At 44.0% G+C, this 27,597-nt stretch overlaps 1 protein-coding gene across 1 annotated transcript; it reads left to right on the forward strand.

Moving 5' to 3' along the window:
* Positions 1 to 27,505, forward strand: FGF2 (fibroblast growth factor 2; the record flags this gene model as incomplete). Its single annotated transcript, XM_084262799.1, has 3 exons — positions 1 to 187; positions 20,736 to 20,839; positions 27,320 to 27,505. The coding sequence occupies 3 exons, from the start codon at positions 1 to 3 to the stop codon at positions 27,503 to 27,505; spliced, it is 477 nt and encodes a 158-aa protein (XP_084118925.1).
* Positions 27,506 to 27,597: the final 92 nt, after the last annotated feature.

Consider the following 27,597-nt stretch of genomic DNA (forward strand, 5'->3'; position numbering starts at 1 on the left):
ATGGCGGCAGGGGCGGCGGGGAGCATCACCACGCTGCCGGCGCTGCCCGACGACGGGGGCAGCGGTGCTTTCCCCCCCGGGCATTTCAAGGACCCCAAACGGCTCTACTGCAAGAACGGCGGCTTCTTCCTGCGCATCAACCCCGACGGCAGGGTGGACGGCGTCCGGGAGAAGAGCGACCCTCACAGTGAGTGTCCGTCCCGCCGGGCCGGGGCAGCGGGGCTCCCAAGAGGAGTCGGCAGCCGTCCGGCCCTGCCGAAGCATCGGCAGCGGGCTTTGCTCAGAAAGCCCGTGGAAATACGCACGCACTCGTACCTAAATAAACATGTATGTACAGTCATATGTGTTATTCATATGCGCGTACAGGCGTGCATCGCAGCTGGTGGCGCCAGACTGCGCCGGTGGGATGTCCCGCTCGCTGCGAGCGCTTGTCGGCGTCGCCGCCTTCAACCTGCTGCGGTACAGAGCTTGTCAAACACGCAAGAGGTTTGCTTGCGCGCTAGGACGTGCCTGAAGTTATTTGCGTGGCTCATTATCTGGGTGTAATGGTGCTTGACTCCTTACACGGCGGTAAATACATCACCGTCATAAAGGTGGAGGGGGTTTTCCCTGGTGAGAGTAAGTTCTCATGAGTAGAAATACTCCGAGTGTACAGGTGCTCTTAGGATCAGAGGTGTAAATTTGTTCAAGGAATCATGGTTTATGACAAAGTTCTGTCAAAGCACCATTTCGGCTTAAAACGTTGTAGGTTGTGATTATTTTTTTTTAACCTCGATTAAGGATGGGTAAAATCCAGCTGTAACAAACCTTGCGGATTCCAGCAGGAACAGTTTGCGCTGATCTCTTGAGAGAGGAAGAAGCTCCTGAGTGGGGAGCACTGCCAGTGGGTTGAGTGGTTAGTGTGGTCTGAGGGTGCGTGACCTGAGCTTGCCTCTCCTGCCTGTGGTGCCAGGTGCTCCCCGACAGACGGTCTTGCAGGGACCGTGAGGCAGATTACTGTTGCAAACACTGGCTGTTCTTTGTCCCAACAACAAAATGCCTTTTTGTAGACCTCAGAATTCTATTTTGGAAGTATTCAGTACGGAGTTTTTGCAGATGTAGTGGTAAGGTTTATTTAAATGCCTGTGAGGTATGTCCTTCAGAAAACAGGTACAAGGGGTGTAGCTGTCTGTCTGATGGATAGTCTTTGTGATTCCTGGTCTGAGAAAAATTGTTACTAATGAACGTGTGCACCGGGACCAGGTACCCGGCATAAAGTGCAGGTGAAACGTCTTACTGGGATTCTTTGTATGCTTGGCACGTGTGCTCTGAGTGATGAACACACAGATGGAGGACTGAAGTCAGAGGACAGAGGAGAAAGAAGTGATGGGACAGAACTTGCTGTTACTTTCAACTTCGGGCATTCACCATTTGCAAAAACAAGTTTCCACTAATTCCAAAGAAATACTGTAACAGGCTGTTGCTGACTGATGGTATTACTAAGCTGGGCTTGTGCCTGAGGCTATTTTATTTTATGACTCTTTGTAGAAATATTGTACATACGGTGGACTGAAAATATATGTGGAACAGTATATTTTAGGAAAATTAGCATCTTTTATTAGGCCAAAAAGTGTGTTGGGAAAAAGCTATAGGGAGCTTTCAGGCTTGACCTACGTGTTTGCATTTTTCTTTCTGGAATAGTGGTTTAAAAGGAAGTGTTGTTGATGTTGTGTGAGTAGTAACAAACCATATTTATTCAGTGCAGTAAATTATTATATATGGACTTTTCAAACCATGATGCCTAAAAGGAAGTGTTAATTTCCTATATAGATAAGGGGTTTGATTTTTATGTGCACCAGTTGGCTACAACGCAGGATCAAGTCCTGCTGGAAAACATGCCTTACAGCTTGCTTTAGCCTTTTGTATTTGGGAAATATGGGAATTATTACAGGAAATAAGTCTTGTTAGTTCACCAAGCATACCATCTCAACCCTGGAAGCAGCTGTGAAAAGGTGCTGGAAATCTGCTGTAGAGGGAGGTGATGCCAGGCTGGGGACATACAAGGCTGAAGCAGGGTTTCCGGACATTGCCATATCAGGTTCCTGCCCATTTAGTACTCTTTGTGGTGAAAAATGCCAGTGCATGTTGTTTAGTGCTCACCTGGCTGGGCCGAGCTGCTGCGAGTGGTGGTGGTATCACTGTCACTGTCCTTTTAATCACAGAGCTCCCCTAAAATCATGTCTTCCTCCTCCCCCCCCCCTTTTTTTTTTTTCTATTACTCTGCCAGGAAAACTAGTACTGTGTTTATGTTCTTGACTCGTTTGCTGTTCCTTTTAAGCCTTATCAATGGTATGCATGATTTAACTTTCTCCTGCTGCTTCCCTAGTAGTGAATTATGTCTGCAGGTCTTTCTGGTGTTGGCGGTACTGTGTTACTCTTTCCTTTTCAGTTTTCTCTATCCTCCTCTGCAACTTTAATTTTGCTGTCATTTCTGCCTCTCCATTTTCCCTCTGTACTCTTTCTTCTCTGCCTCTTCAGGCTGCTAGTAATCTTTCCCCTTTTCATTAGCACTTGTCTCTCTGAAGCCCCTTTTTCTTCCTACCCTCTTTCCTCTTGAATGAATGGTGGCAACAGGTAGAAGAAAATTTGAGTTAGAAAAAACTAATGTGGCCTCTGCCCTGTGCTGCAAAGTCAGCTGCCGGGGAGCTCCTCAGGTACCACCAGCTTGGCAATCTGGCCATCTCTAGAAAATGCTGTTGTTTAAAAAGAGCAGTTTCTAAGTGGGTACAGCTGAAGGGCTGGTGGGATTCACTTCCAGCAAGAACACCTAGGCACACGAGTGCCACTGTGCCCAAGCTGATCCCTTGTCCGCTGCTGTCACGCATTTCTTTCCTCATTAACAGACAGCGCCTTGTTTTTTTTAGGGGGGCTGGTTTGTATGTTTGTTTTGGTGTTTTGTTTCATTTTCCTGGAAGAACTCTAGTTCTGGGAAGTAGAGAAAGCAGTGTTTGAAGCGTCAGCAAGACATGCTGCTACGGCATTACATGGTTCACGTCTTTAGCATCTTTGTTGAAAGTACGTCATTCGGTACGAATCTGCGTGACGCTGAACTCTGACCTGGTGAATGCTGCTCTCTGGAAGTCCCTGTGAAATCTTATGGTATGCCTGGCGGGTCACGTTGGTGTGGCAGATGGCAAGAAATCTTGGACAACATGAGAATATTAAAAAATAACCCCCAACCAACCAAAACCCGCCGAAAACCACCCAAAGTATATACCTCAAATAACTCACGGTGTTTTTTTAGTTACATAAAACGTTTTTAAAAATGATTTTGAGAGAAAAAATAATAATGGCTGCTGAGAATTTGGTTTAGAAATCTAATTAAAGGACACTTAGGAGAAATGCTTGTGGTAGCCGCTACTATGAATTAATTGTACAAAACAGCATTTGATTAGCACATCCTCAGTTTTACTTTTAAAGGAAGTTATTTTAGAAGATGAATTACTGTCTCTTTATGTTTCAGACTAATATCTAATGCTGGAAACCAGTTTCCATTATCCATGTACTATTTTGTCATGCCCTTCCTGCTCCCCTGCCTTTAGTACTAGGGATGGCTTGTTTGAAGCATGTGGGCTGTTTTCTGTCAGGGCACCGAGAGTTCTGGCTGGTTTACCCCATTCACCTTGGTGTATTCGTAATTGTTTGGAAGTTGGCGTCCTCTGTGCTGGAGGGTTGGAGTCCTGATTCATGCAGCTAAAAACCAGAACAATACGTCTTCCGTGGTCGATATTGCCACATCAGATGTGTGTTGTACAGTGACCAGCGAAATGCCCCTCTGAACGCACCCTGGGGACTTCTGCTGAGTTTTTTTTCCCTTGAAGAGGTATGTTTCAGGCAAACAGGGAACAGAAGGCACTTAGTTTTGTTGCTTAAAGCAAAACAAAACCCATGTTTGTCTTTGTTGTTGTTGATCAACAGCTTTTGATTTATGCCTTGGAAAACATGCAAATAACGCAGTCTTTTTGGAAAGGCTTTCAGAAGCCCTCCGGAGGTGTTTTGCCTGGAAGCGGCTACAGTGAAGGGGAAAAGCAAGGGGAATGGAAAGAGAATGCTTATCCGTGTAGTTTAGAAAAAGTCTAATAGCACAGCTGGTTCCCTTCACAGTTTCCCTCTCCGAGGAATGGTTGGCATTTATATATTTCCATAATTTCTCAAGCAGCTTTATTTCATAGCGAGCATAAACCAAGGCGTCCAAGGAATCCTGAGCCATTCTTGTCTGCTCATTAACAAGGTGACAAGGCTCCAGCCTGTCACTCGAAAAGGATTCAGCAGCTTAAGCTTTTTATCAGCCCTGCAGATGTGTGAAATACCTTCTTTGTGCTCAGTACCTGGCTACTCTTCCACAAATATCTGAAAAAAACTGTAAAATAGGCTAATACTGGTCCAGGAAAAATTCATCTTAAGAAAAGTTCCTTTCATAAGTAGTTGTTAATGTTATAATTTTTACTTGTATCACATGCAACATTTAAATGCTTATGCAGTGGATATTTTGGAAAGACTATACTGAAGTACATACAGACTTTTAGAGCGTACCGGGTTAGTCTAGAAGATAGAAATCTGATCTCTCTGCCAATGGAGGGAAACCTATCTGTGGTCATCAGAAAGAAAAATGTGAGCAAAAGCCAAGAAGTGTTTTAGTATGAAGGTTCAGTACCTGGTGCTTCAGCTTTTATAGGTGTATAAGTTATTTGGGACTCGGAAGATCTCTCCCATTTTGGGATCCTGCAGACATGGCCAGAGCTGTTGACAGGGGATCCTGTTCCAAATCTCAGCACTAGCTGGAAGTGGACTTTTTATAAAATCCTGGTACCAAATGGCCAAATATATTGCTTTTACCCCAGTCCTCCAAAAATGGACTCTTTTTGCATTACGTTTGATTTGTTGCACAGGCCTTAAGCCATTTGCCAAGTACCGACGCTTTGTGGCATAGTCAATGCAGAAATTCCTCCTGGGACTCAGATGGAGGTGGATTTAGGGAATGAGGTAGCAGGGAGCTCCCGAGCACAAAACATTAAAAAGTTGAAAATATGCTTCCTTTGGGTCTTTTGCTTACTTTGTCATAGAAATACAGCTGTGCTGTTTTATGCCCGGTCCTGTGGGGGAAAGGAACACAGCAAATAAATTGCTTATGGTGACAAGGCATGCTGAGGAAGAGTACTGTTCAGGGCAGGATGCTTTCTCATCCATCCTTGTTGCTGCTACTTCTCTTACCTAGATTTTAGTGAGTCTTACGCTCCCCGAAGGTGTGTGACTGGGGAGCGGATACAATCTGAAGATACAGAGCAAGGCAAATACAACATGTTTTTGGTGGGCAATGAGTGAGCTGTCTTGTCTCTCCCGGCTGTTTTCCACTTGGTTTGCAAAGGGCTGTTGGAAGACTGTGGAAGGTTCACAGGGCACCACCATCCACAGGTACACTAGAGGGCAGGATTCAGCTCTTAAATCTCTTGAGCTTCAGAAATCAAGAGCTCTACAGGTACTTATATTTTATTGTTTACAGAAAAAAGTCAACTCCTGCTCAGCTGTTGCACGGCCACACTGAATGGATAAGACCAACGCAGGTAGCAGATAGTACTCTGACAACATGTAATGAAATTATGGAGATAACCACGTAGACGCAGATTCTTGCAAAGACTGTCTTTATTACCCCCTTTCATAGCATCACAGAATGATCTGGGTTGGAAGGGATGCCAAGGATCACAGAGTTCCAACCCCCTGCCACAGGCAGGGCCACCAACCTCCAGGCCTGGATCTACACAAGGTTGCCCAGGGCCCTATCCAACCTGGCCTTGAACACCTCCAGGGATGGGGCATCCACCACCTCTCTGGGCAGGCCATTCCAGCACCTCTCTCTGTAGAGAACTTCCCCCTAATATCTCATCTAAACGTTCTCTCCTTTAGCTTCAATCCATTCCCCCTTGTCCTGCCATTATCTACGCTTTTAAAAAGTTGATTCCCCTCCTGTTTGTATGCTCCCTTCTGATACTTATGTGGGTATGTTTCATCAAAAGTACAATGACACCTGCATGACATTGAGGGATGCTAGACTGGAGACTCTGGAGCATTTATTGTCTCTATAAAATGGGGCAATTTACTCCTCCTGAACTGCTCATTAAGAAAATGATCAAATGGCTCCTCATGGGTTTTATTTGGCCAGTGAATGCTTGAAATTTGTGCACTTGGATCTAAGAAGTTTACCCTGTGGTGGACATATATTTAAAAGCATTTTACAGAAAGTAAACTATGTGAGTAATGTTTTTTAAAGGTAATGATTTCTTTTGACATAGTGAGGGACTAAATAGCAATTAGCTAAAATCTGTGGGGTTCTTGCTCTCTTTTTTTATTTTTAAGTGTGTTTGGGGTATGTGAAGAGTTTTAAAAGTTGTAGTAGTGTGATAAAACCAAGTGCAGGTTCTGAGCAAGAGAATTGCCAAATGTACCAACAGTTGGATGGCCAAGAAGAGATGGGAACGCTGGGTTTGGCACTAGAATGAGCAGTCACAGGGTTCAGAAGGTTCTTGAAGATAAACCCTAGAAAAATGCCCTCCTCTTGTGTTCAGTTTTTCCAGAATATATACACCGTTTGTTCCACTGTAGGATTTGAGCAGAATTATCTTTTACTGCCCTTTAATCAAGTTCTCAAACTGCATTTTAAATGTTAACCTTTGAAGTGGCACATTGTTTCCATAAGATTTCCCAACTTCCTTGGATTACATATATGGTCAACAGTTTTTTAAAAAAATTATTAAGTGGTTTCTATACGTTTAGCTGTTAACACCCTGAAATGAGCCATATAACAAGAGTTTCTTTGAAAGCTTTTCTCCAAACTTAATATTTTTTACACTTTTCTTAATTTTTCTTCCCAGAAAAAATATTTTTCTTATATTGCCTCATTTGTTCAAGCAGCTTGAACTAAATCCGTTAATCCATCCACTACTTCTGATGTGAATAAAAGAAGACTGAAACTTGTATTTTGATTACTATGGTTTTTAGCACTCTGGGGAGTGTTGCCGTGGGATTACTGGCCATCTGTTGTTTCAGAATACAAGGTGATTGAGCCTACTAAACTGATTAGTAACCCTAAACCAGTTGAGCTTTTGGCAGTGTGCTTAGTGCAGTTATCTAGTAAACCTGAGGACTATATACCCTTAGTGGGTATTCTGAGAACGGCCAAGGTGCTGTTAGGGACAAAAGGATGTACGTCCATGAAATCTCCGACCTGAATATCTCTACAGGGTGCTATTGGAAATGTTTATGCAATGACTTTTGAAGCCCAAAAGTTGGTAATGAAATTGCATTTCGATTCGGCTGGAGAATTAATAGCCTTTACTTTTATTAGGATCTGTGTATTTAAAACCAAAGCAACTTGTCATTCTCAGTAGTGTGTTTTGTGAGGATATATGGGTAAACTCGAGTTCCTGTCTGTCTCCTCCACTGCCTCCTGACTTCTCAATAAAAAAATATTTAAAGGGTGACTCTTGGGAGTGCTGGTGGCTTTTCAGGATTAATACCTTATGTAGTTTTTTTTGTTTGTTCAGGGAAGGGCCACATTTTGACTGGAGCCTGATACGATCGTCCGAGAATATAAATGAGATGATGTCTGCAAAGTTGGGTGGAGGTCATCTTGCACAAACTGTCGTGGTACGCTTCTGGTCGAGTGATCCTCTATGAACTTATCACTCATGTTTGACTTTTAGAGCTCGAAAACCACATTGCTTGAGTGATTCAAAGGAGAAAAGATATTAAGGGTGCTAGGAAAGGGCAAAAGTAAGAGCTAGACTCCATAGCCATTTGCTATGAAATGTGGTGGAATTATCATCTTGTATTGTGGAGTTTGTTAGCTTGCCAAGACTTGAGCAGATCCCATAAAACAGCAATCTTTAGGATTCCAACTGGAATGTGCAAATCACAAAATCCCGATGCTTGCGGTGATAAAATATTACGCGGTGGCGTGTTTTGTAAAAGCAAGGATAGGTATCAGCTGTGATACAGCTAGAAAGTATTTGAAGGCAATTTCTTGACTCTCTACTCCCAGGCTGACCTGACCTGGTGCCCATGATGCCTGGTGCCCACCTGCAAACCACATGATGATGTGTTTAATGGACGTTCTGTGGTGCTGTAGCTCTGTGCTTGTTTTTGCTGATAAGGCTGTCCTTAATGTACTCCAGTGCGTAGGCATCACGGCGTCTCGACCTGCGTTTTGTAGACATTTTGGGGAAATGTCTGTAGCATCCCTTGGGACAGGCACCAATTACTTTTTTTGGTAGCCACTATCTTTTCTTGGTGTTTGTGGGTATTGGGGGACAAATATTCAAGAGTTTGATTTCTATCCACATGTCCCCTTTCTGCCTTCCTCTCCGACCCCCCAGAGTTGTGTTTTAACGCCACCTGTTACGTTATCAGCTGTGACTGGCCAAGGGATCCTTTGGTCAGACACTTCAGCTGATCTAACATATCTCTGCTGCTAAAAGGGGTGGTCTCTCCTCTTCCTTTCCCCAGATGCTGTAGTTGGCACCACCTCTGGCACCAAGTTCAGTGAAGGGGCCTCTTGGTTTGCTGAATTGGCAGAAAAGCATTTTCACCCCTTCCACTGCATTAGTGGGAATCCCGCTGCACGGACTTGTTTGGCTGAGCAGTTGCTGGGAAGCAGTATATGGATTTGGTTCATTTGTTTTCCCTAACTAATGGAGCATTGGATGACTAGCTGAACATGTGTCTGGCTGTGCCTCTGAGCACGTAAGCATGAAGGATTTATCTTGTGGTTCTACAGATATTTACAGAATCGCTCTGGGGGTCTTACTAACAGTAAGGTAGTTCGGTCAGGAAAAATGAGGAAAAAGACCTACAGCACTTACATCCTTAGAAATTTGGGAATTCCTAGAAGTTGAAGAGATGTACAAGACTGTCCCGTGTTGCCAGTTTTAATTGATCTCAGTCCAACCTTCTGCTTGCTTTCCTGCTTCAAGAAGCAGTGTGTTCCAGGGCATTCAGCTGTGCTTGAGCAGTACCAGTGATTGGAAGGTGTTACTACGTGTGATTGGAGAGCAGAGTGAGGTGTCTCAAAATGCAGCTGCATTTCAGTGATGAGGCTCGAGCAACATGGAGCGGTGTTGTCTGTGTGATGGTATGGCAGGAAAAGTTGCTGTTAGGAGCAAGAGACATTTGGCCTGCCTGCCTGCTGATTTGATGTGACACCACGCAAGACAGTGTGATTGCTGGTGCTTGTAGGCAAGGTGTGATGCGGGAGCATGTGCTTGCAGTGATGTCTGAAGCAGCATGGATATTCAAGTGAGCAAATGGATTTAAACCTCCATAGTGAGTACCAGCAATGGTCCAGCTGAAGCGGGAGAGGGCCAAGTAAGTTCTTCCAAGCTGCACATTGTAAAGTCTCTCATGTTATCAGGAAAGTGCTCATGTCCCTTCTCGTTACCATTTGAAGGTATTCACAACAAGCAGAGGGGGTTTATTGTGAGAGCTGAAACCTGGGGAAGTGACCACAGCCCAATCCCTCTCTCTGTGGTGCTGCAAATCCAAGGGTTTGGCTTTCCTGTACATGCTGGGTCCTACGGTGTGTTCTGTCTGCCCCCTCACAGTGATCGTGGGGGTCTGTAAGAGTATTTGAAGGGAAGTCTAAAAATGCACTGGGCGTTTTATTTTTCAGCGTTGGGAAATGTGGTTTCTTTCAAAGAACTCCATGTGCTCAAGTGAGGCTGCATACAGAAGCAAATTAGAGCCTTTTTATGAAAACTGGGGTTCAGTACTGTTGTGGGTCAGCAGTGATTGACAGCTGTTGTCCTTCACTGCAGCTCATGATGTTCTCCTGGGGATGCATTGTTTAAATGTCAGCATAGGGTGGATACCCAGCTTGATGGAAGGGGGTAAAATGGGGACTGGAGTAAGTCTGTGGGCTTAGTGTTATTTTTGTATTATCCTTGCAGTAAATGAGGTGGATGGGCACCAGTGAAATACTGAGTGCATGTACATTGGTTTTGATTGGGTTTTGTTGTTGGTTTTTTTTTGCAAAAGTCTTTATTAAACTCAGTGGTTAATTCTGTTTCATTGGCATTGGAGATGGGGAAATGCAAAACCAATGTAGTTCACAGTCTCTGAACATTTTGGCCAGATTCTGAGTAATCAGCTCCAAAGGGCAGCTTAATTCATAGGATCTCCTCCTTACCAACTTGTTCTTTCTTCCTATTCCTGTCTGCTGTGCTGCCTCCCTGGCGCCCTGGGTGCCTGGCACAGTTCCTCGTTCACCGCTGTGCTTCACACTCTTGAAATTCTACTTGCTGGTTCCTCTTGGCAGTCCTAAAATCCATCTTTCCCTTTCCAGCTGTGACACTAGGGCTTAGGAAGCCTATGGGTTGGCAGTCTCTCACCACTGCTCTGGCAGCCTTTTCCTTTCATCTCATCAAATCTGTTACTGCTCCGACAGTAACATGACAGTAATACTCTGCCCTACTGAATAGCTGTTGGGTGAGTTGCACATGAAGAAGGAGTGCTAAAATAGCTTTTAAAATGATACTTACTGTCTCTGTCTTCTGAAGTGATGTTCTTGAGGTTGTCTCAGGTTGTCCCTGTTTTTGCATCTGTTTATTTTGCTGGAAGTGAAAACCAGGTCATCATTACACAGAGATCAGCAAATGCACGGTAAACATAAAGAGCTGAAATTCTCCAAGTTCTGTATGCATCTGCTGCTATTAGTGACACTAATAATAGCTAAACACTTGCACCAGGGATTTTTTTAAAGCTAAAAAACTGAAATTGGTTATTCAGCGATTTACTTCAGTAAATACTAAATGAAGTGAGAGCAGTTGAAAGAAACACGATGGATTACCTTACCCTTGTTAAGAAGAGCCCTTTCAGAGAAGTCCTAAAACCCACGTGTGCGCATGCATTTGTTGTTTTGATGGGGAAACTCTCAAACATTGTTCTGAATTGAGAATTTGGGGTAAAGGCATCAGTAACTGGGAGAAGAGCCTTTATTACCCCCAGTAACGGATGAGATTCTTCTCTGGTAAAGCTAGTACTTTTTTTTTCTGCTTGATTTTCCCCTCTTGACTCTTACTGATGCAGCCAGCTCACCCACAGCGGCAAGGAGACTGCGAGTAGTGTTGCAGCTAGATGTTCAGAAGAATTCCGTGTGACGGTGTACTCGCAGGGCCTGGCGTTTGGAGTCCTTACGTAATGCCACACAGTTGCTGTTTATTTGGCAGCACAAAGTACCCAGGCTGTGTTTTGCAAACAGAATGCAGAAAGTCCAGTGCTTTTAATATTTGATGAAGTTTGATGAACCGTATCACTCAAGCTGTGTGGAATGGGAGAAGTGTAACTCTGTGGTGTCTTATGTGCTGGCATTAGGCAAGGAGCACTGAGCCAGGGTGTAGCCAGGAACGTGTATTCTGAGATTGTTCTTCAGCAGGATGTCCTTTCGGTGAAATTTATCGGCAGTATTTGGTAATCAGTGTCCCCTGGGGAGGATTCCCAGTATGATGAGTATACGGTAGGTGGAATCAGCTGTTTGTAGGAATTGAGGTTAAGATGTAGATGATAATATATGAACAACCAGGATAGGGAAATAATATTCATCATGTTCAGGATTTGTACTACTGTGAATGTCCATGCTATGTGGCGGACTGGGTTAGTGGGGTTACACAAATGATTATTCTGTGTGAAGCCTTGGATTTACTCTTAAGTGTAACCGGAACTTGTGAAGTGTTCATATTTCAGAAGTGTATATTTTTGTTGTACATGTTTACATTTTCAAGACCTTAGCCCTGTCTGTGAGTGGTTTTACGCCTCTGGCTGGCAAAAAGGAAAATGATACACTTAGAATGTTGTCATGCAAAAGCAAAGAAATGTGCCTTTGTATGGGAGCGTGACTCACTGTTTCTCAGTGTGACACTTCATGTGCTTGATTGTTTTTGTTGCTGTTCCGTGGTTTTTGTTTATTTAAAGCCCACCTCTTCTGCAAAGGTTGCCTTGCTGTTTTTCCTATCTGTTTCTCCTTTCTTGCCCACACACGTGTTGCAGGTTTTAGGCAGCATGCATTTCAGCAGCTCTGGTGATGGCACAGTTGTTTTATGATGAGGTTATGAAAATGAGGAAACAATTGGTTTTGTGTTTGCAGTCGTAAGACTGGGGACGCCTCGTATGTAAACATGGAGTTTATCAGTTAGGAGAAGGTGTTAATATGCTTAATATGTCTTTGTGAAAGAGAATCAAAAAGCCTCAGAGACTGGATGTGGGGGAGAGAGAGAGAAAGATGTTTCTCATTCCTAGAGATAAGTTGCAGTAGGCATCCCAAGCTCTGGGCCAGGGTTTGGATCTGACCCAGTGGTCAGCGTTGGCTCTGGAAGTGCCAAAATAGGGGGGGTTACTCTGTGTGTGTGTGTGTGTGTGTGTGTGTGTGTGTGTGTGTATACATGCCTGTGTGTCTTTGATGAACCAGCCCTTGGGTTTGGGAGGGATTGTGATGTTAGGTGTGGAGTTAGTACGTCTTAATCTATGTGTCTTGCTTGAACACCTGGCTGGGAATAGATGCTGCCCCCAAGCATGAAGGAATCATCCAGCTTCAGCCATAGAGTATGTGGGAGTGGGAATTGGGTTGTAGGGTGTTGCAGTTAGTAAAGTGTTGATTTTTATTTTTCCCTCCTTTTCTTTATGAACTTCTTTGCATTTCTGAATCTTATTCCCTCCAGAGGTGATCCGCCTCTGTAGCAGTGAGACCACAAAATAGTTGCTGATTTGTTCTATCCTGCGGGCATGGAGGTGCAGGAGGACGAGGGATGGGGAGCTGGCGCGATCGCTTCACCACAGTGTCATACAGGGGCCTCATGGAAGGATTTTCCTTACGGGGCCTCTGAAAATATGTTGGAGATGGGCCTGAGCCTTTTGGCTTGGGTTTAGCTTTTCCACAGCAGCGCCTGTAGTAACACTGGCCATTGATCCAGAGACGTGCAGCCTCAGATTTTTCAGGGGGTACATAAACTCTGCTTTTTGGAAACTGAGTGCGAGGTGTTTTGCTAGTGACCTTTTAACTTCAAATGAAGTAGCTGTGTGTTAGTGAAAACAGGGGCTGAAATAGTATCAGAGTCCTCCTCACAGGGTCTTTAAGTTGCTCTGTTAGTTGCTCTGTCTGGGTAAGGCACGTGTTTGCTGTTGAGACATTCACAAACTCCAACTAATCTCTTGTAATGTTGGCTGATCGATATTTTTGGGCCCAGAGTCATCTTGGTAAAAAGTTGTATTTCACATCATGTTCTCGCAGGGTGTTAACAGAGGTGTTAGAGTCACGCAGGCAGCTTCTCTTTCCTGCTGTCTTACAGAGGCTGTTTAAGTGAGAGAGGCAAATGGGCAGTGTAATGATGCTGGTGCCTCATCTCAGGATATTCTGGGTGGCCTTTGGGGTCCTGCAGGGAAGGGCAGAGGTGCAGAAAGTGGGTATCCAGGTTGTGCCCTGGGAATGTCATTTTGGTGTGGTGGGAAAGCCCTGCAGAGCATGAAGGCAGCCTCTGCGTGTGTATGCGTGTGTGGGATGCTGTGGTTGTGCCTCATGGCAGGAAGAAGTACGACTGCAGGAAACCTCAGTGAACATTGTGAGCTGTGGTTCAGCTGGCATGTACATGTGACAGTGAAAATATGGCAGCAGGGTTTTCACCGTGAAGTGATGGAGACCCTCGAGCAGGAGGCTGGGCTAGATAGGGTCCTTCTGACCTGAGTTTTGTGCAGTTCTGATTCTGGCAGGGTACTCACGGTTTTAGTCTGCACTGAAGTCTGCTTGTAGGGAACTTAACTAAGTAGACCATAGTGTAGAAGTATAGCTTAGGCTTTAAACATGCCTTTATTTGCTGCATGTGTATCCAAAGCCAGAAGCTCATGGTTGGTTTTTATTTTAGGGTTTCCCTGATGTAGTCGATAGATTCCCCATTTCCTTGTGGAAGAGTAGGAAAACAGGGATTTTATGAATCCATTTGGCTGATACATCTCAAATTCCACCTCTGTGTGGTGTGGGGGTCTGCTGCATGCTCCAGTACAGCACCCTCATGTCCTGTATACACTTACCCTGCCCCTTCTTCACTGCTGCTTGCTCTTTACGTCTCTGTCTCTCTTTCCTAATGTGTTCCTGTCCTTTTCGTTCCCCACTCTGACCTTTGCTTTCCCTCTGCCTTAGTGTTCTGGGCAGGAGTATGCCACAGTACCGTCTTGGCCAACGCAGCTGCTATGAGTAAGATAGCAGCACATGGCTTTGCATACACAGATGGCCTCAGGCAAAGGGCTTGGGATGCAGGAGACTGCTCCTCTGCGGCTGCCAGGAGATTTCCAGTGGGAGCGTGTGAGAAAGGTGGTACGAGCTCAGCAGCAAATAACTCCCAAAATCTTCAGCATTCTTCTGAAGTATTAAGTTACTAGATTTTGTCAAGATCTTTTAAATAAACCAATTTTGAAGGGAATTTTTGGCCGAACCAATGAAACCATTTGGGACCATTTAAGTTAGTGTAGTATTATTTGGTCTGGGCCATTACAACAACTTCGCTGGGTTGGGAGGACTGTAAGAGGGCTTTAGAGTTTTCTCTGTACATGTAATGTTTCGGTTCTAGTGCTCAGGGCAATAAAAGAACTTACGGAAAATGTACGTGTTTTCTGTGTTCTCCATGTTTGCTGGCCTCTTCTCTGTCAGTGTTGTGCTGCTCCTCCATAAAATTCTTCTCTCCAATGCAGCTTTGCATACAGCAGTGGAAATAATTTTTTGAGCTCTTCAGGCAAAGATGGGGAAGATCCAGTTCATAATGAAATTCTGCAGCCTTGCCAACCACGATGCTGTTAAACACCATTATTCTTAGGAAAGCATCTCAGAATTGTGAAATAAATGTCCATTTGTAACTCTCTCTCAAACGTGCTGACTGTTGTAACCTGCAGCTTGTCCATTGTTGTAACCTGACCTTGTGAAAGAGGGATAGTTGTGTATGTGCAATTTCATGTCCGCAATCCACCGATGACATGCATGCACGCAGAAATCCGTGCCTGCTGAGCGCTGCTGCCTGACAGGGAGGACATGTCAGTGTTCTGTCCCTGTTTAACATAACACGGGATCAGGACATGACCTAAAAGACACCAGCCCCGAACTGTTGAATCTATTGTAAGTATACATCAGGGAGCAGTCTGGAAGAGGTTTGATCTTCTTTAAATTGTCTTGCAGCAGAAATGAAATAGGCTGTTTATCTGGTGCTGGTAAGGATCTATCTCTCTGCCTGAGCATTGCTATTGGAAAGAGTGCACCTGGGGACTTTCTGTGATAAGGGAGAGGAAGCTGGCAAAAATACCAGGTTCATCTTGTGTGATCATCAGTGTGCACGTACATGGATCACCTGTATTTCTCCAGGAGGGGCTGTGTGTCATGGGAGGTGGAGAAAACTCTGCCAGGCATCTTGGTGCATGTTGCAGTTCGGTTTAGCATCCTTTAATGCCACAGGTTGTACTAGGTGTACAACACAGCTGCTATGTGTTCTGAAGATTAAATGTTGCCTTGTATGCTTTTTTTTTTGGACTACTGGAAGGCACACTAGTTTTACTCCGAAGTGAAGTGTTTTCCTACTTAATGGTTGTAAATGCTGCTGTTTGGATAATCTGCCATATAGAAATGTAGATGGTATTATAAGCAAGAAGAGATATGACTGTAAAATAAAATCTGCACTGGATATTTCAAGTATTACATTACCCTTACAGCTTTAGAAGGTGCTGCATGTGTGTGTATACATATGTATATATACACACAGTCTTTACGATAGCATTAACAATGTTAGGGCTTCTTTTGCATGTCCTGTCAAAAATGAACATGGTCAAAAACTTCACAGCATTGAGTCTTCCTTTATTTTGGCTCAGCTATGGTTCACTAACCTTGCTGTGAAAAATCATTGACAAACCACTGATGTTCTTCGTTTTGACTGAGTGGAGATGCAGACGTTGCCACAGATGCTGGCAGAAGAGCTGGGGCTCAGCGAGCACTCTCAGCTCAGCTGCTGTAATATGCAGAATTTCCTTGTTCTGGAAAACAGGGATGCACCACCCTCAGCAGCTGGAGACAGGGTTTGGATGCAGCCTGCTTGTGGGAAGCCTTTTGCAGTTCAGAATGGGAATCCTTTTGCAGAGCTCAAGGCAGAACGTGTTACGCTAGGAGAGTGACTAACAGCTGTCTCTGGACTCGTCACTAACCACTTTGGACTTGCACATCTGCAGGGTTTTCCTGTGCTGAACGCTGAAGCTTTGTGATCTGACCTGGGGGACGGTGGTGCTGCTGTGTGTGAGTTCACTGAGAAAGGGCCATGGCAGAGCTGGAGTTACTTCACTCCTGCGCTCATTAGAGCACAGAGGAGTTGGAAAGTGCAGTCGCAAGGAGAAGAGTGGGATGGGACCTCCTCATGTCACGGGCAGGGTGAACGAGGAGAGATTTCTTGTCATGTAATGTTGGACACGGTGTATCTTTTCCCTGTGTCTGGAACATTTATAGGTGTTTCTTGCTTTTGAGCCAGGTAGCTTTTAAAGTATCCCCTTCTGATTAAAATGTGTTTAATGCCTTCTGTCCTGCAGGCTGCAAATACCTACTGCTTTACCTTTACACGGCTTGTCCTCTTTCCCTCCTTATGCTGCCGTATCTGGCTTTGCACTTCCAACTGGAGAGCTTGTCAGAGGGCTGTAGGGTGGCGGCTGCTTCCGGGCTGGGCGTCTTTTCTGGAAAAATCTTCACTGCAGTATTATGGACCGTGTTCATGACAAAATGGAAGTCAGGGATTTTACTCTTAACAGATATGCTTGTTCAGGTAACAGGTGTGTGACTGTGCTGAATACAGGAACAAAGAAAGGCCTCAAAGGAGTTTTATGTAAGGATACTCTTATAAGATTTTATCTTACTGTATTACAAGTTTGGGTCAAAAGAAGGTTTTAAATCTTTTTCCTGAGTTACAGTTCAGTGCTTTAACTTTATTTCATTCCTATCTTCTTCTCAAAGAGACAACTTTATCCTTCTTCCTCAGAGTTCCTAGCCTGGCATGAAATTACATGTGTGTGTCTTGCTCCTTGCGTTTTCTTACTCAGCAGAGAAAGGGAAGGTTACTGTACCACAGCTTATAATGAAGAGATACAACAGAAAGTCTTAATAGTAGTAGTAAACTTACCGAGGCCTTTTTAGTCGCTGGTGCGTAAAGGTCGCATGTGCTAATTGGGATAGGATGTTTTTTATTTCATAACTCTGTGATGACTTTGCCTCAGTTCTCGGGATGTTTGTTCAGTGCGCCGAGTTCTTTGCTGTCACAGAACCAGCAGGCATCCGCCGCTGCCTGGCAGTTGGTGTTCATCACAAATTACAGGGCATGCTAGGAGTGCGCCGAGCTGGAGGGGGGGGCCTCCCAAAGGGGAGGTGTGACTGGGAGAACGTGCCTTTTTGGCCCTCTGCTCATTAATTGCCTGTTTCACAGCAGCCTGTGCTACTGCTTTGGGTTTCAGACTTTTTAGTTGGTTTACTTTCACAGATCTGGGTTTGAGGCTTAGGTATGCCCAAAACAAATATTAGGAGTAGATCTGAACCGATGGCCCATGTCTGAACTGTTACTATAGGACCTAGAGGCTGCAAAAGATACGGATCATACATGTCAAGTGTTACATTTCCCTTCTGACTGATTGTACCTGGCTGCATTGAGCAGCAGTTGTTGCTTCTGGCCATGATTGCGTGGTCAGAATGTGATTAGTGAGGCTGTATTGCATCTTGGCGTCTCCAGATCAACGTAACAGCATGGCAAATACTTGCCTACCGTTAATGAAGCTGTAAAATAATGCTGAAACCTGAAAAATCAACAGTACTGTTCTGGGTCTGTTTATTCATGTGGTTTCCGAGTTGGAGAGGAAAATGCAGTGAAGTTGATTTTGTTTTTGGGGCTTTAAGTACCACAGTGCTTTTCAAACTGCAGGAAAACAGTAGGGCTTTTTCCCTCCTTTTAAAGAGTAACGCTTTTTACAAGCTCCTCCAAACTATACAAATATTTTTCCAGGCCTTAAAAACCTTTACTAAAAGTTTGTTTTTACAGAATCTGAACCGCTGTAGGAGTTGGTTGTGCCTTTTTTATCAAGAGAAAGTCAGGAAGTGTAGTAAGTTGGTACTGCAGTAATTAATGCTACTTCTCTGCTGCTTCATACAGCTGTTTCTTGTTCAGTGTGTGGTGAAAGCTGTGTGCTTGGGCACTGCTCAAAGGCCCTTTCCCCGGTGCCTGCCCTGTGCGCTCCTCCGTGTTCTTACTTCTCCGCATTCTTGCTTCCCCAGAGCGTGAGGGGTTGTGCTGAAGGTTTTTTGAAGCTCTTCACAAGTCTGATTTTGGCCAAATAACTACGGAGGACTGCATTTTGGATACTTGATTCTGGGATGAAATCAAACATTTCCTGAGCTTTTTAGAACTACGGAGGTTTCTGTGTTCCTTGGAAGTCTGGACGCACTAGTGAATGATGAGAGGGCTCCTGGATTTCTGTTTTATTTGCGCAAAATGGGGACAGGCACACAATTCCTAAGCAACTGTTTTATCTTTTTCAGCCTGCAGCGCTTGTGTTAATGTGGCTTCAGTGTTGTATTCAAATTAGTGGATGTACAAACAACTTTCACTGCTATCTATCTATATCTAGGGGAAAATCACAGGAAATAACTTTAATGCTTAAAAAAGGGTTTGCAGCAATTTTTCCTACAGATTTCCTGTTCCTGGTATTCTTACTTGAGTTTCTTCAGGCCCGTTTTGAGGAGCAACAGAGGTAAACCAACAAAGCTTTCAGTTGTACTGCGAAAATCATTTTCCCTGCAACAAAATGCCAAATAAGCAGCAACCTCCCTCTGAATCTCAGGAGGTGCTACCACTCCAAAATTTCTGGTCACTTCAGGCATTTATCCTGGTGGCTCAAAAGGTCCAGTTTTTTAGAACTGCATTGTTAAATAGAAAAAACCCTCTATGTGCCACAAAAGCGGGTAGGTGAACGAAGCTCACGTGTAGGGTGATGTATGCCAGTACATGCCTGCAATTCTTTGGCAAAAGTCATCTTTGCCTTTATACATCCCAAGAAGGTGAGAAGCAGCTTTTTAACTTTACCTCATTTTTTGATGCTTGTGTTGGTCTTGCTTCCTGCTATGGAAGTACAGTTGCTCTTACAGATCCCTGAGTCCTCATTTGGGCTTGCTTCTTGTTGCTTTCAGTGCAAGGGTTTGCAGATGTGGGTTTCCCTGGAAATAACCGCCATCCAGAACAGAGGAACACCCATTTCTTGGGTTCCGCTGTTACTGTGGTGGTTGGGACTGTGCTGGCAGAACCCAGGTGGGATCGTAGTGCCCAGGTGAGCTGGCTTAGTGGGATGGGGATGCAGGGAACAGGCACGTGTTCTCTGTGAAAGGGAGGAGGAAGGAACCACATGTCAGGTGAGTTCCTACGTCAGCCTCTTCCCCTTTAAGTGATGTTTTAAGTAATCAAAGTTAGGTTTTCGGAGGGAGATGACCTAAAAATGGTTGGAAAAGAGCAGCATCTTCTGTGGGGCATAGGAGGACATGTAATTTGCTTCCTTTTCCTTCTCTTTGCCAGAAAAATGCCAGTTCCAACAGAGTGTTTATGTTTCTACTGAGCCACAGGTACCTGAGTCCCACAGGAGATATCTGGTGGGCTTCCCCATGGTATTACATGGTTCCTTGTATGGCACTGGCGAATGGGTGAAAAACCCGAACCCTGAGGTACAGTGTCCCTGATAAGGTTAGGCTGAAATACAGCAGAGATGCTTTAACCACTTAAAGGCTTAATTAATTTCTCTGAGTCATGGAGGGAGAGAAAAGAAGAAAACCAGCAAACAGGTGGAGGGTGCTTTTGGCTTATGCCTTGAAAAAAGCTGTGGGCAAACACTTGTGTGTTAATCTAAACTACTGGATGTCATTGGTGGTAAGAAAAATGAGCTGATGAGACCTGTGTTAATTCACAGGCAGGAGCTAGAAGCGATGTGATGTGACCTTACAGACTTCTAAAAAACATGACTGTTGGGGTTTTGGGGAGTTTTGTAATTGATTCAAATAAACCCACTTTTCTTATTCCTAACTTTCGCAACACTATTTCCTGTTCCTCTGCTAACCCCATCTTCTTTTATAGTTCTGTGTTTATTCTAACTACTTGTTCTTTGTATGATGTAAACTAATTGATACTTTTCTGCTGGGAACCACTATGATGTTCATTCAGTGAGTGATCCAGTTCTGAAAAGTCATAATCATAGGCCAGAGTCATGGTGCTCTGACAGCTTGGCTGTATAGAGCTGCATGGGTTCGATGTCCCATTCTGTTCTGTAAGAAGTGTCTCTAAGAAAATTGCCATGAAAAATTCCTGTTTTCTACCAGCAGTTGGCTGTGCCGTAAGTGGTCCTCTGAGGAATTTTGTGAGTTTTTAAATTGCTTCTTTGTGAAATGAAGACAAGTACCTAGGGTTTATTGTTACCAATTCAACAATAACTTTGTAATAAGCATTTCCTTTAAAAGATGGTATCAGAAAGCTAGAGGTCAGAGGTTGCCTGCCTTCGCTACAAGCTGAAGCTCAGGCGTCCTCTGGTTTTTAGGTTTGAAGCAGTAACTGACTTTGCTGTCAAGTGCTGAAATACCATGATGGCTGTGAAAAACCTACTTCTGTCTTTTTTGTTCACAGTCAAACTGCAACTTCAGGCAGAAGAAAGAGGAGTGGTGTCAATCAAAGGCTTAAGTGCAAATCGTTTTCTGGCTATGAAGGAGGATGGCAGATTGCTGGCCTTGGTAAGCAGCGGGGTTTTCAGTATTTCTCTGTGTGTCTGTCTGTGGTGGTGGGTCCTCTCCTCAGTCTGTATCTAGTGACTTCTACTCCAGCAGGACTCATCTTTTCCATATGTGATTTATTGGGGAGAAAATAGCTCTAGACAATTTCGGTCCATTGCTTGAACTACTACTTGAACTAGGAGGAGGTGGGTATGTCTGCCTAAAAACCACAAAAGTTAACTGGAATAGTCTGAGAGAGAAAAGTCTTAGTCACCGTGTAGAGGGCAATGATAACAAATGAGGAATGAAGTCTCCCCTCTTTTCTCCCCCAAATAATTTCTACCCTTAGAAGTCACCTAAAGTGACTGTAAAGGCTCTTTTCAAATAGGAAGTAAACCAGTTTAAGAAAAAACCCACAGTTTTATGGTTTTGATTGTATTCTGTATTAATTCTTGTCTCTTTTTCCTCTTTGCAAAGAATCAAGTTCTTTTGGTCGTGTATATTTTTCAAACTAGAAAATTGGCGATAAAAAGCATTTCTGAAAATGAGATGATAAAAGGAAATAAAAAAAGTTATTGGACGTGGTTAAATTTAACTAGTCTCTAATGACAGTAGTTTTAAAATCCACGTGTTTTATTGGTATCAGCTTAGTATTTAACTGTGCTTTAAAGTCAAGATTTTGGCAGACTCTGAACATGCCAAAGGTCTCTTAGAGCTAGATTATACATTTTGCTTGAAGAGCTGCAGTTACCCTATTTTGCTTACGAGACACAGACTCTGTAAACCTCTCATCCATGTTCAACCTGCAGTTCAGGCAGACTTCCAGCACCTGTGAAGGACACCTTACTAGAATTTTAGTTTGAAATAATCCCTGACTTAGTGTCTTGAATGCAGCTCCCTTCAGCTTCTGTGCAGTAACGGGTGTGAGTAATAAAGTGAATTCCCAACTCCAGCAGAACAGTGTCTAATGCAAGACCCATGCCAAGGGCTGTGCAGAAACTAGTTCTGATTCCCCTCGGACCAGCCCAAGTGGAATTAGTCTGAAGGCAAACAAAACACTCGAGTGGTTTTAGGTGAGCCCAGATCCTTGGTGTGCTCCTCGGCACCGCACATCTCTGGCTTCTGGAAGCCCATTTGGTTTATTCCTGTGGATGCAGCTAAAGAACCTGTTTCAAGTTACAGTGTTACTTGGGTATTGCGTGACAGCTCAGTTGAAGAAAATGTGAGGAGCAGCCCTCTGTGCTATTCTTGAGTTAGGGATAATTGGGAATTTCCTGTGGTGCTGGTGTGGTGGCATTTGCCTTCCTGTTCAAATTGCCCTCCTTACCTTGAGTGACAATGAACAGCCAAAACAGGGTGTTTGGCATGATACATAAAATGATAAACCCCGGGTGTGTTTTCTATTTGGGATTTCCAGCCCACTGTCACGCGGTGGGTTTTGGTTGTAGGATGTGCTTCTTGTGCAGCTATACACAGCGATTTCATCTGTGTAGTCCTTGCAAGGCGATATGCTTGGGAAGTGTCTGCCCTTTGCTTGAATTACTCTCAGAACCTGGTAAAGTTGGGTCGTTTCATGCTTCCCACTCGAGTGTAGCAAACATGAGTTTCATTTTGCTTTTTCTGGAGAGGGCTATTGAATCGTGTTTCCTGCAACTGCTTCCTACTCAGCTTCGTTTTTCCTATCTGTAGGTGAAAACTCCTTACTCTTCAGGCAGCCTAATGAATACTTCTGCAGTTTTATGATTGCTTTCTGCAGTGCAGGCAGTGTTTTTTCCATGAGGATTTCTGTACTTCCAACAGTTCGTGGCCAATTGTGCCTCTACTGTTTTCTGCCTATAAACACATTCACAGAACTGCTCCTAATTGCCAGCACTTTTTTTTTTCCCCAGTTTGAGCAGTGTTGTGTTTCAGTGAGAGCTTTGAAAGAGCATATGCTGGAAATCTTTGTGGTGAAGTGATCTCATCAGTGCACATGGATTTGTAACTGCTGAAACCTTTGACTGTTTCTTTTAAAACATTATGGAGCTTTAATTTCTAAACATCGAATTAGTTCCTTAATCCATAGTTGCTCAAGTACTATTCTGCCCTCTGTAACATCTGGTTTGTTTCTTCTTTGTTACTTTTCAGTTCCAAGATTGATTTGTGTGGTGTCCTTGTTTTACATGTATATCAATGTCTTCAAAAAAGCTTTCACAAATCATTATTCAGTCCTGTTCTTCATCTAGTTGGATGTTTTCATAATTACTTTCCTGAGACATGTCTTTCTGTTCTGAATTGGGTTTTGCAAAATGATTTATTGCATAGCTGGAGCATCGCTGCTTACACCAGTGATTTATGTGGTGGTGCAGCGCTCTGAGTTCTTGTCTTGGAATCCGGGTGACGAGGCTTTTAATTTACCAGTTTCATGCTGTTTACTAACAGACTCAGGTGGGTACCTCTCCACTCGGGGTAGAGGAAGCTTTACCAGTTTGGGCACTGGAGGAAATGGACGGTTGTTAATACAGCTAATCAGAACTTCCCCTTGTAAAACGCTGTTTTACCTGAAAATATTTATGCAGAAATGTGTCTGTTGCACAAGATTTTTAACGGGAACGTTTCACTTCTGATATGGCTCATTTTGACTTTCCAATTTAATTTAATTTTAGGAATGAAATATTTGCACTTCATGAACTTAAATGCGTTTGATTATTTAGTTTAATCAAGAAATTTTTCAAAATTTCCTATGAAAAAAAAGAATGGTGCTTCTGACTAACGTTTCTGTTTCCTGAGAAATAATTTGGCATCTGAGGATATGAGCCGTTTGTTCTGTCTGTCATGCTGCTGTGGTTTTGCTTTTGCCAGGCTGAAGAACTTCACTTAAAGGGAAATTCCCTTTTGATGTTACGGATTGAAATTGGAGTGCACAAGTGTTGGTGAGAATAACCTTCATTTCCTGGCCCTTCCATAGTTCCTGGGTCATACTTCACCTCCTGTGGGAGTTAGATGTTAGCCCTTCCAGTTTCAATTTTGAGAACCACCAAACTTGAGGAATTTAAAATTCTAATTGGGAGTCCAAAATGTCAAAGAGAATTAATTGGCAGAGTGGGATATTAAGGCAGATGCAGGTTGCACTAAAAAGCCAATCGAGGGAGGGAGGAAAAACACTGTTGCAGGAAGTTGATGCCTCTTTCCATCAGTTGATCTGCCCTGGATGCTCACCTCGAGGATCCCGGCGGTCGAGTAGTGGAGGCACGCGGCAGGCTGTAGTACCAGTGTGGCTACGACCAGCATTGCTGACGTTAGAAACTCCTGCATTCAGTGTTGTGTTTAGTTGCTCTGACTTCTGGCTTGGCAGCAGCCCAAGCACCGATGGGTGGCTGGGCAGGTGCTGAGTGGCACTTGCTCCCCACCACTGGCGCCAGTGTTTGCCCTTCCTTTGCCCTTTTCATGAGGGGCCGCAGGGTTCAGGTGTTGCATGGTGCGCTGTGAAAGCTCTCGCTGCCGGATCACCGCTGGGAATGCAGCCTAGACCAAAGTGTATTAAAAACCCCCAACTCATCCACATCCAGGGTTTTTCCAGGAGTTGAGGCTCACAGCACGGTGGCTGGCATCCCACTCCCGCTGGACAGGAGTCTGGCTGCTGGAATGTCCCTCTTGGCAGAGGCTAAGGAATAGTTCATGAAGCCCGAACTATCATTTGTCACCCAAATGCTCAGAATATTTACATTGGTATCACGTATGCTTTGTGGAGAAGTAAGGGCAGGACTGTTCAGAATGAATCGTATGGCACCTTTCATAATATATTAATATTTAAAAAAATAATATTTGTCACCTTTTAAAAAATAATTTTTATATGACTCATAAATTGCCTGGAAATCTGTTTGAGTACAATATTTTGGTTTTAAACTCGAGTGATAGGAGAGATGCTAACTAAAAGTGAGGTGTTTCTCCAAGCTGGGACTGAGCTTACTTTGTGGATTTAGTGTATCCGAGAGGGGGGTCGTGTGAACTTGCCTGTTGTCTGTATGTGGGGTCTTGTAGCGGCTACTTAAATTCACCCCGGACGTACTGGCAGCCAGTTCCTTCCTAGCAGAGTTGTAAAGACTCAGTTCCCACAGGCATCATGCATCTGATCCCGCTCCCCAGCTGTGCCTGACTGGGAGCGCCAAGAAGTGTTCAATAGGAAACCAGGTGCTGCAGCACCAGTGGGCCAGTACCTCCCCAATGCCTGCTCTTCTGGTGCTTCCAGAAGTGCTGCTGCTCCACGTAGGAGGTGAAGGTGAGGTGTGAGCTGGCCGTGATGGTCTCTTTGCCCAAATTTCCATCTTGGGCAATTGTATTGAACTTGCCTAAATGCTGCTTAAAGTTTGGGTTTTGTTCTTCAGTGTTTCTTTTCTATATGTTTTCTCTGCCCTGTAATCCATTTCAGGCTTGGCTCTGTGCCTGGAGATTGTTATGCCTCTGGTCACGGGTTGTTGGAATGCAAGGCACTAAACTGTGACTTAGCTTGAGAAAGATTACAAATGATATGGAAATTGTTAATTTAATTTCTGCTATTTGAAATGTAAAAATACTAGTTGTTACAGAAATGAGAAAATGCACATGGATTTTCAGTTTCTCTTGTAAGTTCTTTTCCTTAGAAACCAAAATTCACGTCTGAAAATTGCTGAAGGAGCAAACCTATTTGAAGGCACGTGTTTGAGACAGATCATTTTATTCCAGGCTGCATTTGAATGACTTAATTGCTTGTAGCTACAGAAACTTAGAGTATACGAGGGATTACTTTCCTCCTGTATGTTTTCGTGCACACTGTATGAAATCTAGTTGTTCCAAGCTCACTCTTCAGTTCTAGTTGGATACTTTATTAATATTAATACGAGGCTGTAACAGAGACCAGCCTGCTCCTTTAGGAAATTGCTTCACATTGCCTGACTCCTCTCCAAGATTTTTACATGCTTTTAATGACTTTTCTCCTCTGGCATTCCCCAGAATTTTCTGGGCTAATGAGTAAGACTGAATTGGTGGACTGACAGATGATGTCTATGAAAAGAAAGTGCTCCCCCCTGCCCCAGTAAAGTTCCTGTTGTCTTGGACTTCTGCTGTCTTTGTATTGGAGAAAATGATTTCTGTTACCTAAAGCACGGGTTCTGCAGGCAGGTTCGCCCCATGACCACTACGAGGGCATAGCTGCCCACCGAGGGGCTCTGCTGTACCATGGGATAAATGCAGTTGAACACTGATGGTGGTCCCCTTCCTATAGAGTGTGGGGCTCTTTGTACATCCTCTTGCTTTTGATACTCAGTGTGTAAGACAAGACGTACATAGCAAGTTCCTGTATTGGTCTCCCAACCTCTGACCAATCTCAGCTTTGGGGCCTTCTCAGCCAAGAATGGGTTCTACCTATTTCTTTTCCATTAACTTGTCCAAAAGTGACACGAATTCCCATGAAGTGGGGAAAACTGTAACTTCTTATGACAAGGGGCTCCACAGCTTAACCTTTCCCCGTGGTGTGAAGAACGACCTGTTTTATTTGTACGTTCATTCCCTGTAGGCAGTGTTGGTTCTGATGACTTCCAGAAGCCGAATAATTTAGTAGCTGTGCCTCTAGACACTAGTAGAGTATGCTTGGGCCTTAAGAGGAGCAGGCCTCTTTGCCAGGTCTGCTATGATCAGACAGATGCAGGCGTGCCGCTGTTTCAGAGCACTACAGTACCAATAGCGTTGGGATAGTTAAACTTCAAGATTAGAAAAGGCTGAAACTGCGCAATACCGTGTCTCAACCAGTAAAAAGGTTAGTTTGTGGAAGGCGAGGGAAACACTCCCTTTTCTTACACCCTGCTTTTCTTTCTGGTTAAATTGTAACCTAGGATGAGATGGCAAAAACTGCCGATAAATATCTCAAGTGTGGGAGACAGGGGGAAATGGCCAGCCTCTTCTCAGTGGTCTGTGGGGACAGGACAAGGGGCAATGGCCTCAAGTTGGAGCACAGGAAGTTCTGCACCAACATGTGGAAGAACTTTTTCCCAGTGAGAGTGACAGAGCCCTGGGACAGGCTGCCCAGGGGAGTGTGGAGTCTCCTTCTCTGGAGATATTCAAGACCTGTCTGGATGCCTCCCTGTGTGACCTGTCCTAGGGACCCTGCTTTGGCAGAGGGGTTGGACCCGATGATCTCTGGAGGTCCCTTCCAACTCTTACAGTTCTGTGATTCTGTGAGCTTGGAAGTTGGGATCTGTCAGTAAGTGCCAAAGGACAGGCTTCTTCATTTGCCTGGTTGAGCTTCAGAATAAAGAATCACATAGTGATGACAGACCAGACTCTGCTTGGTCTGTGTTAAAGACAATAAGTGAATCCTAGTTAAAGACTGCTAAAAACTGTATTCTAACAGTAACTCTTCCTTTAGACAGGACACGTTTGATGTGAAACTGAATGTTTTGCCATGTTCTTGCTACGTTAATCCCATGAATCCAAATAATTGATCTGTTGTGATGGAATATGACTAATATTCTTCTCTTTCCCTTTTAGAAATGTGCGACAGAAGAATGTTTCTTTTTTGAGCGTTTGGAATCTAATAACTATAACACCTACCGATCACGGAAATACTCCGATTGGTATGTGGCACTGAAAAGAACTGGACAGTACAAACCTGGACCCAAAACTGGACCTGGACAGAAAGCTATCCTTTTCCTTCCCATGTCTGCTAAAAGTTGATTTCCATGGCGGATTCCGAGCACATCATTAAAGACATCGAGTTTGCTACTCCTCTCTGAAGTAACAACAATCTAAGCAATTACTTGCTGATA

The sequence above is a fragment of the Gallinula chloropus genome, assembly GCF_964237585.1.
Source record: "Gallinula chloropus genome assembly, chromosome: 4".
In the NCBI taxonomy this organism is placed as follows: Eukaryota; Metazoa; Chordata; class Aves; order Gruiformes; family Rallidae; genus Gallinula; species Gallinula chloropus.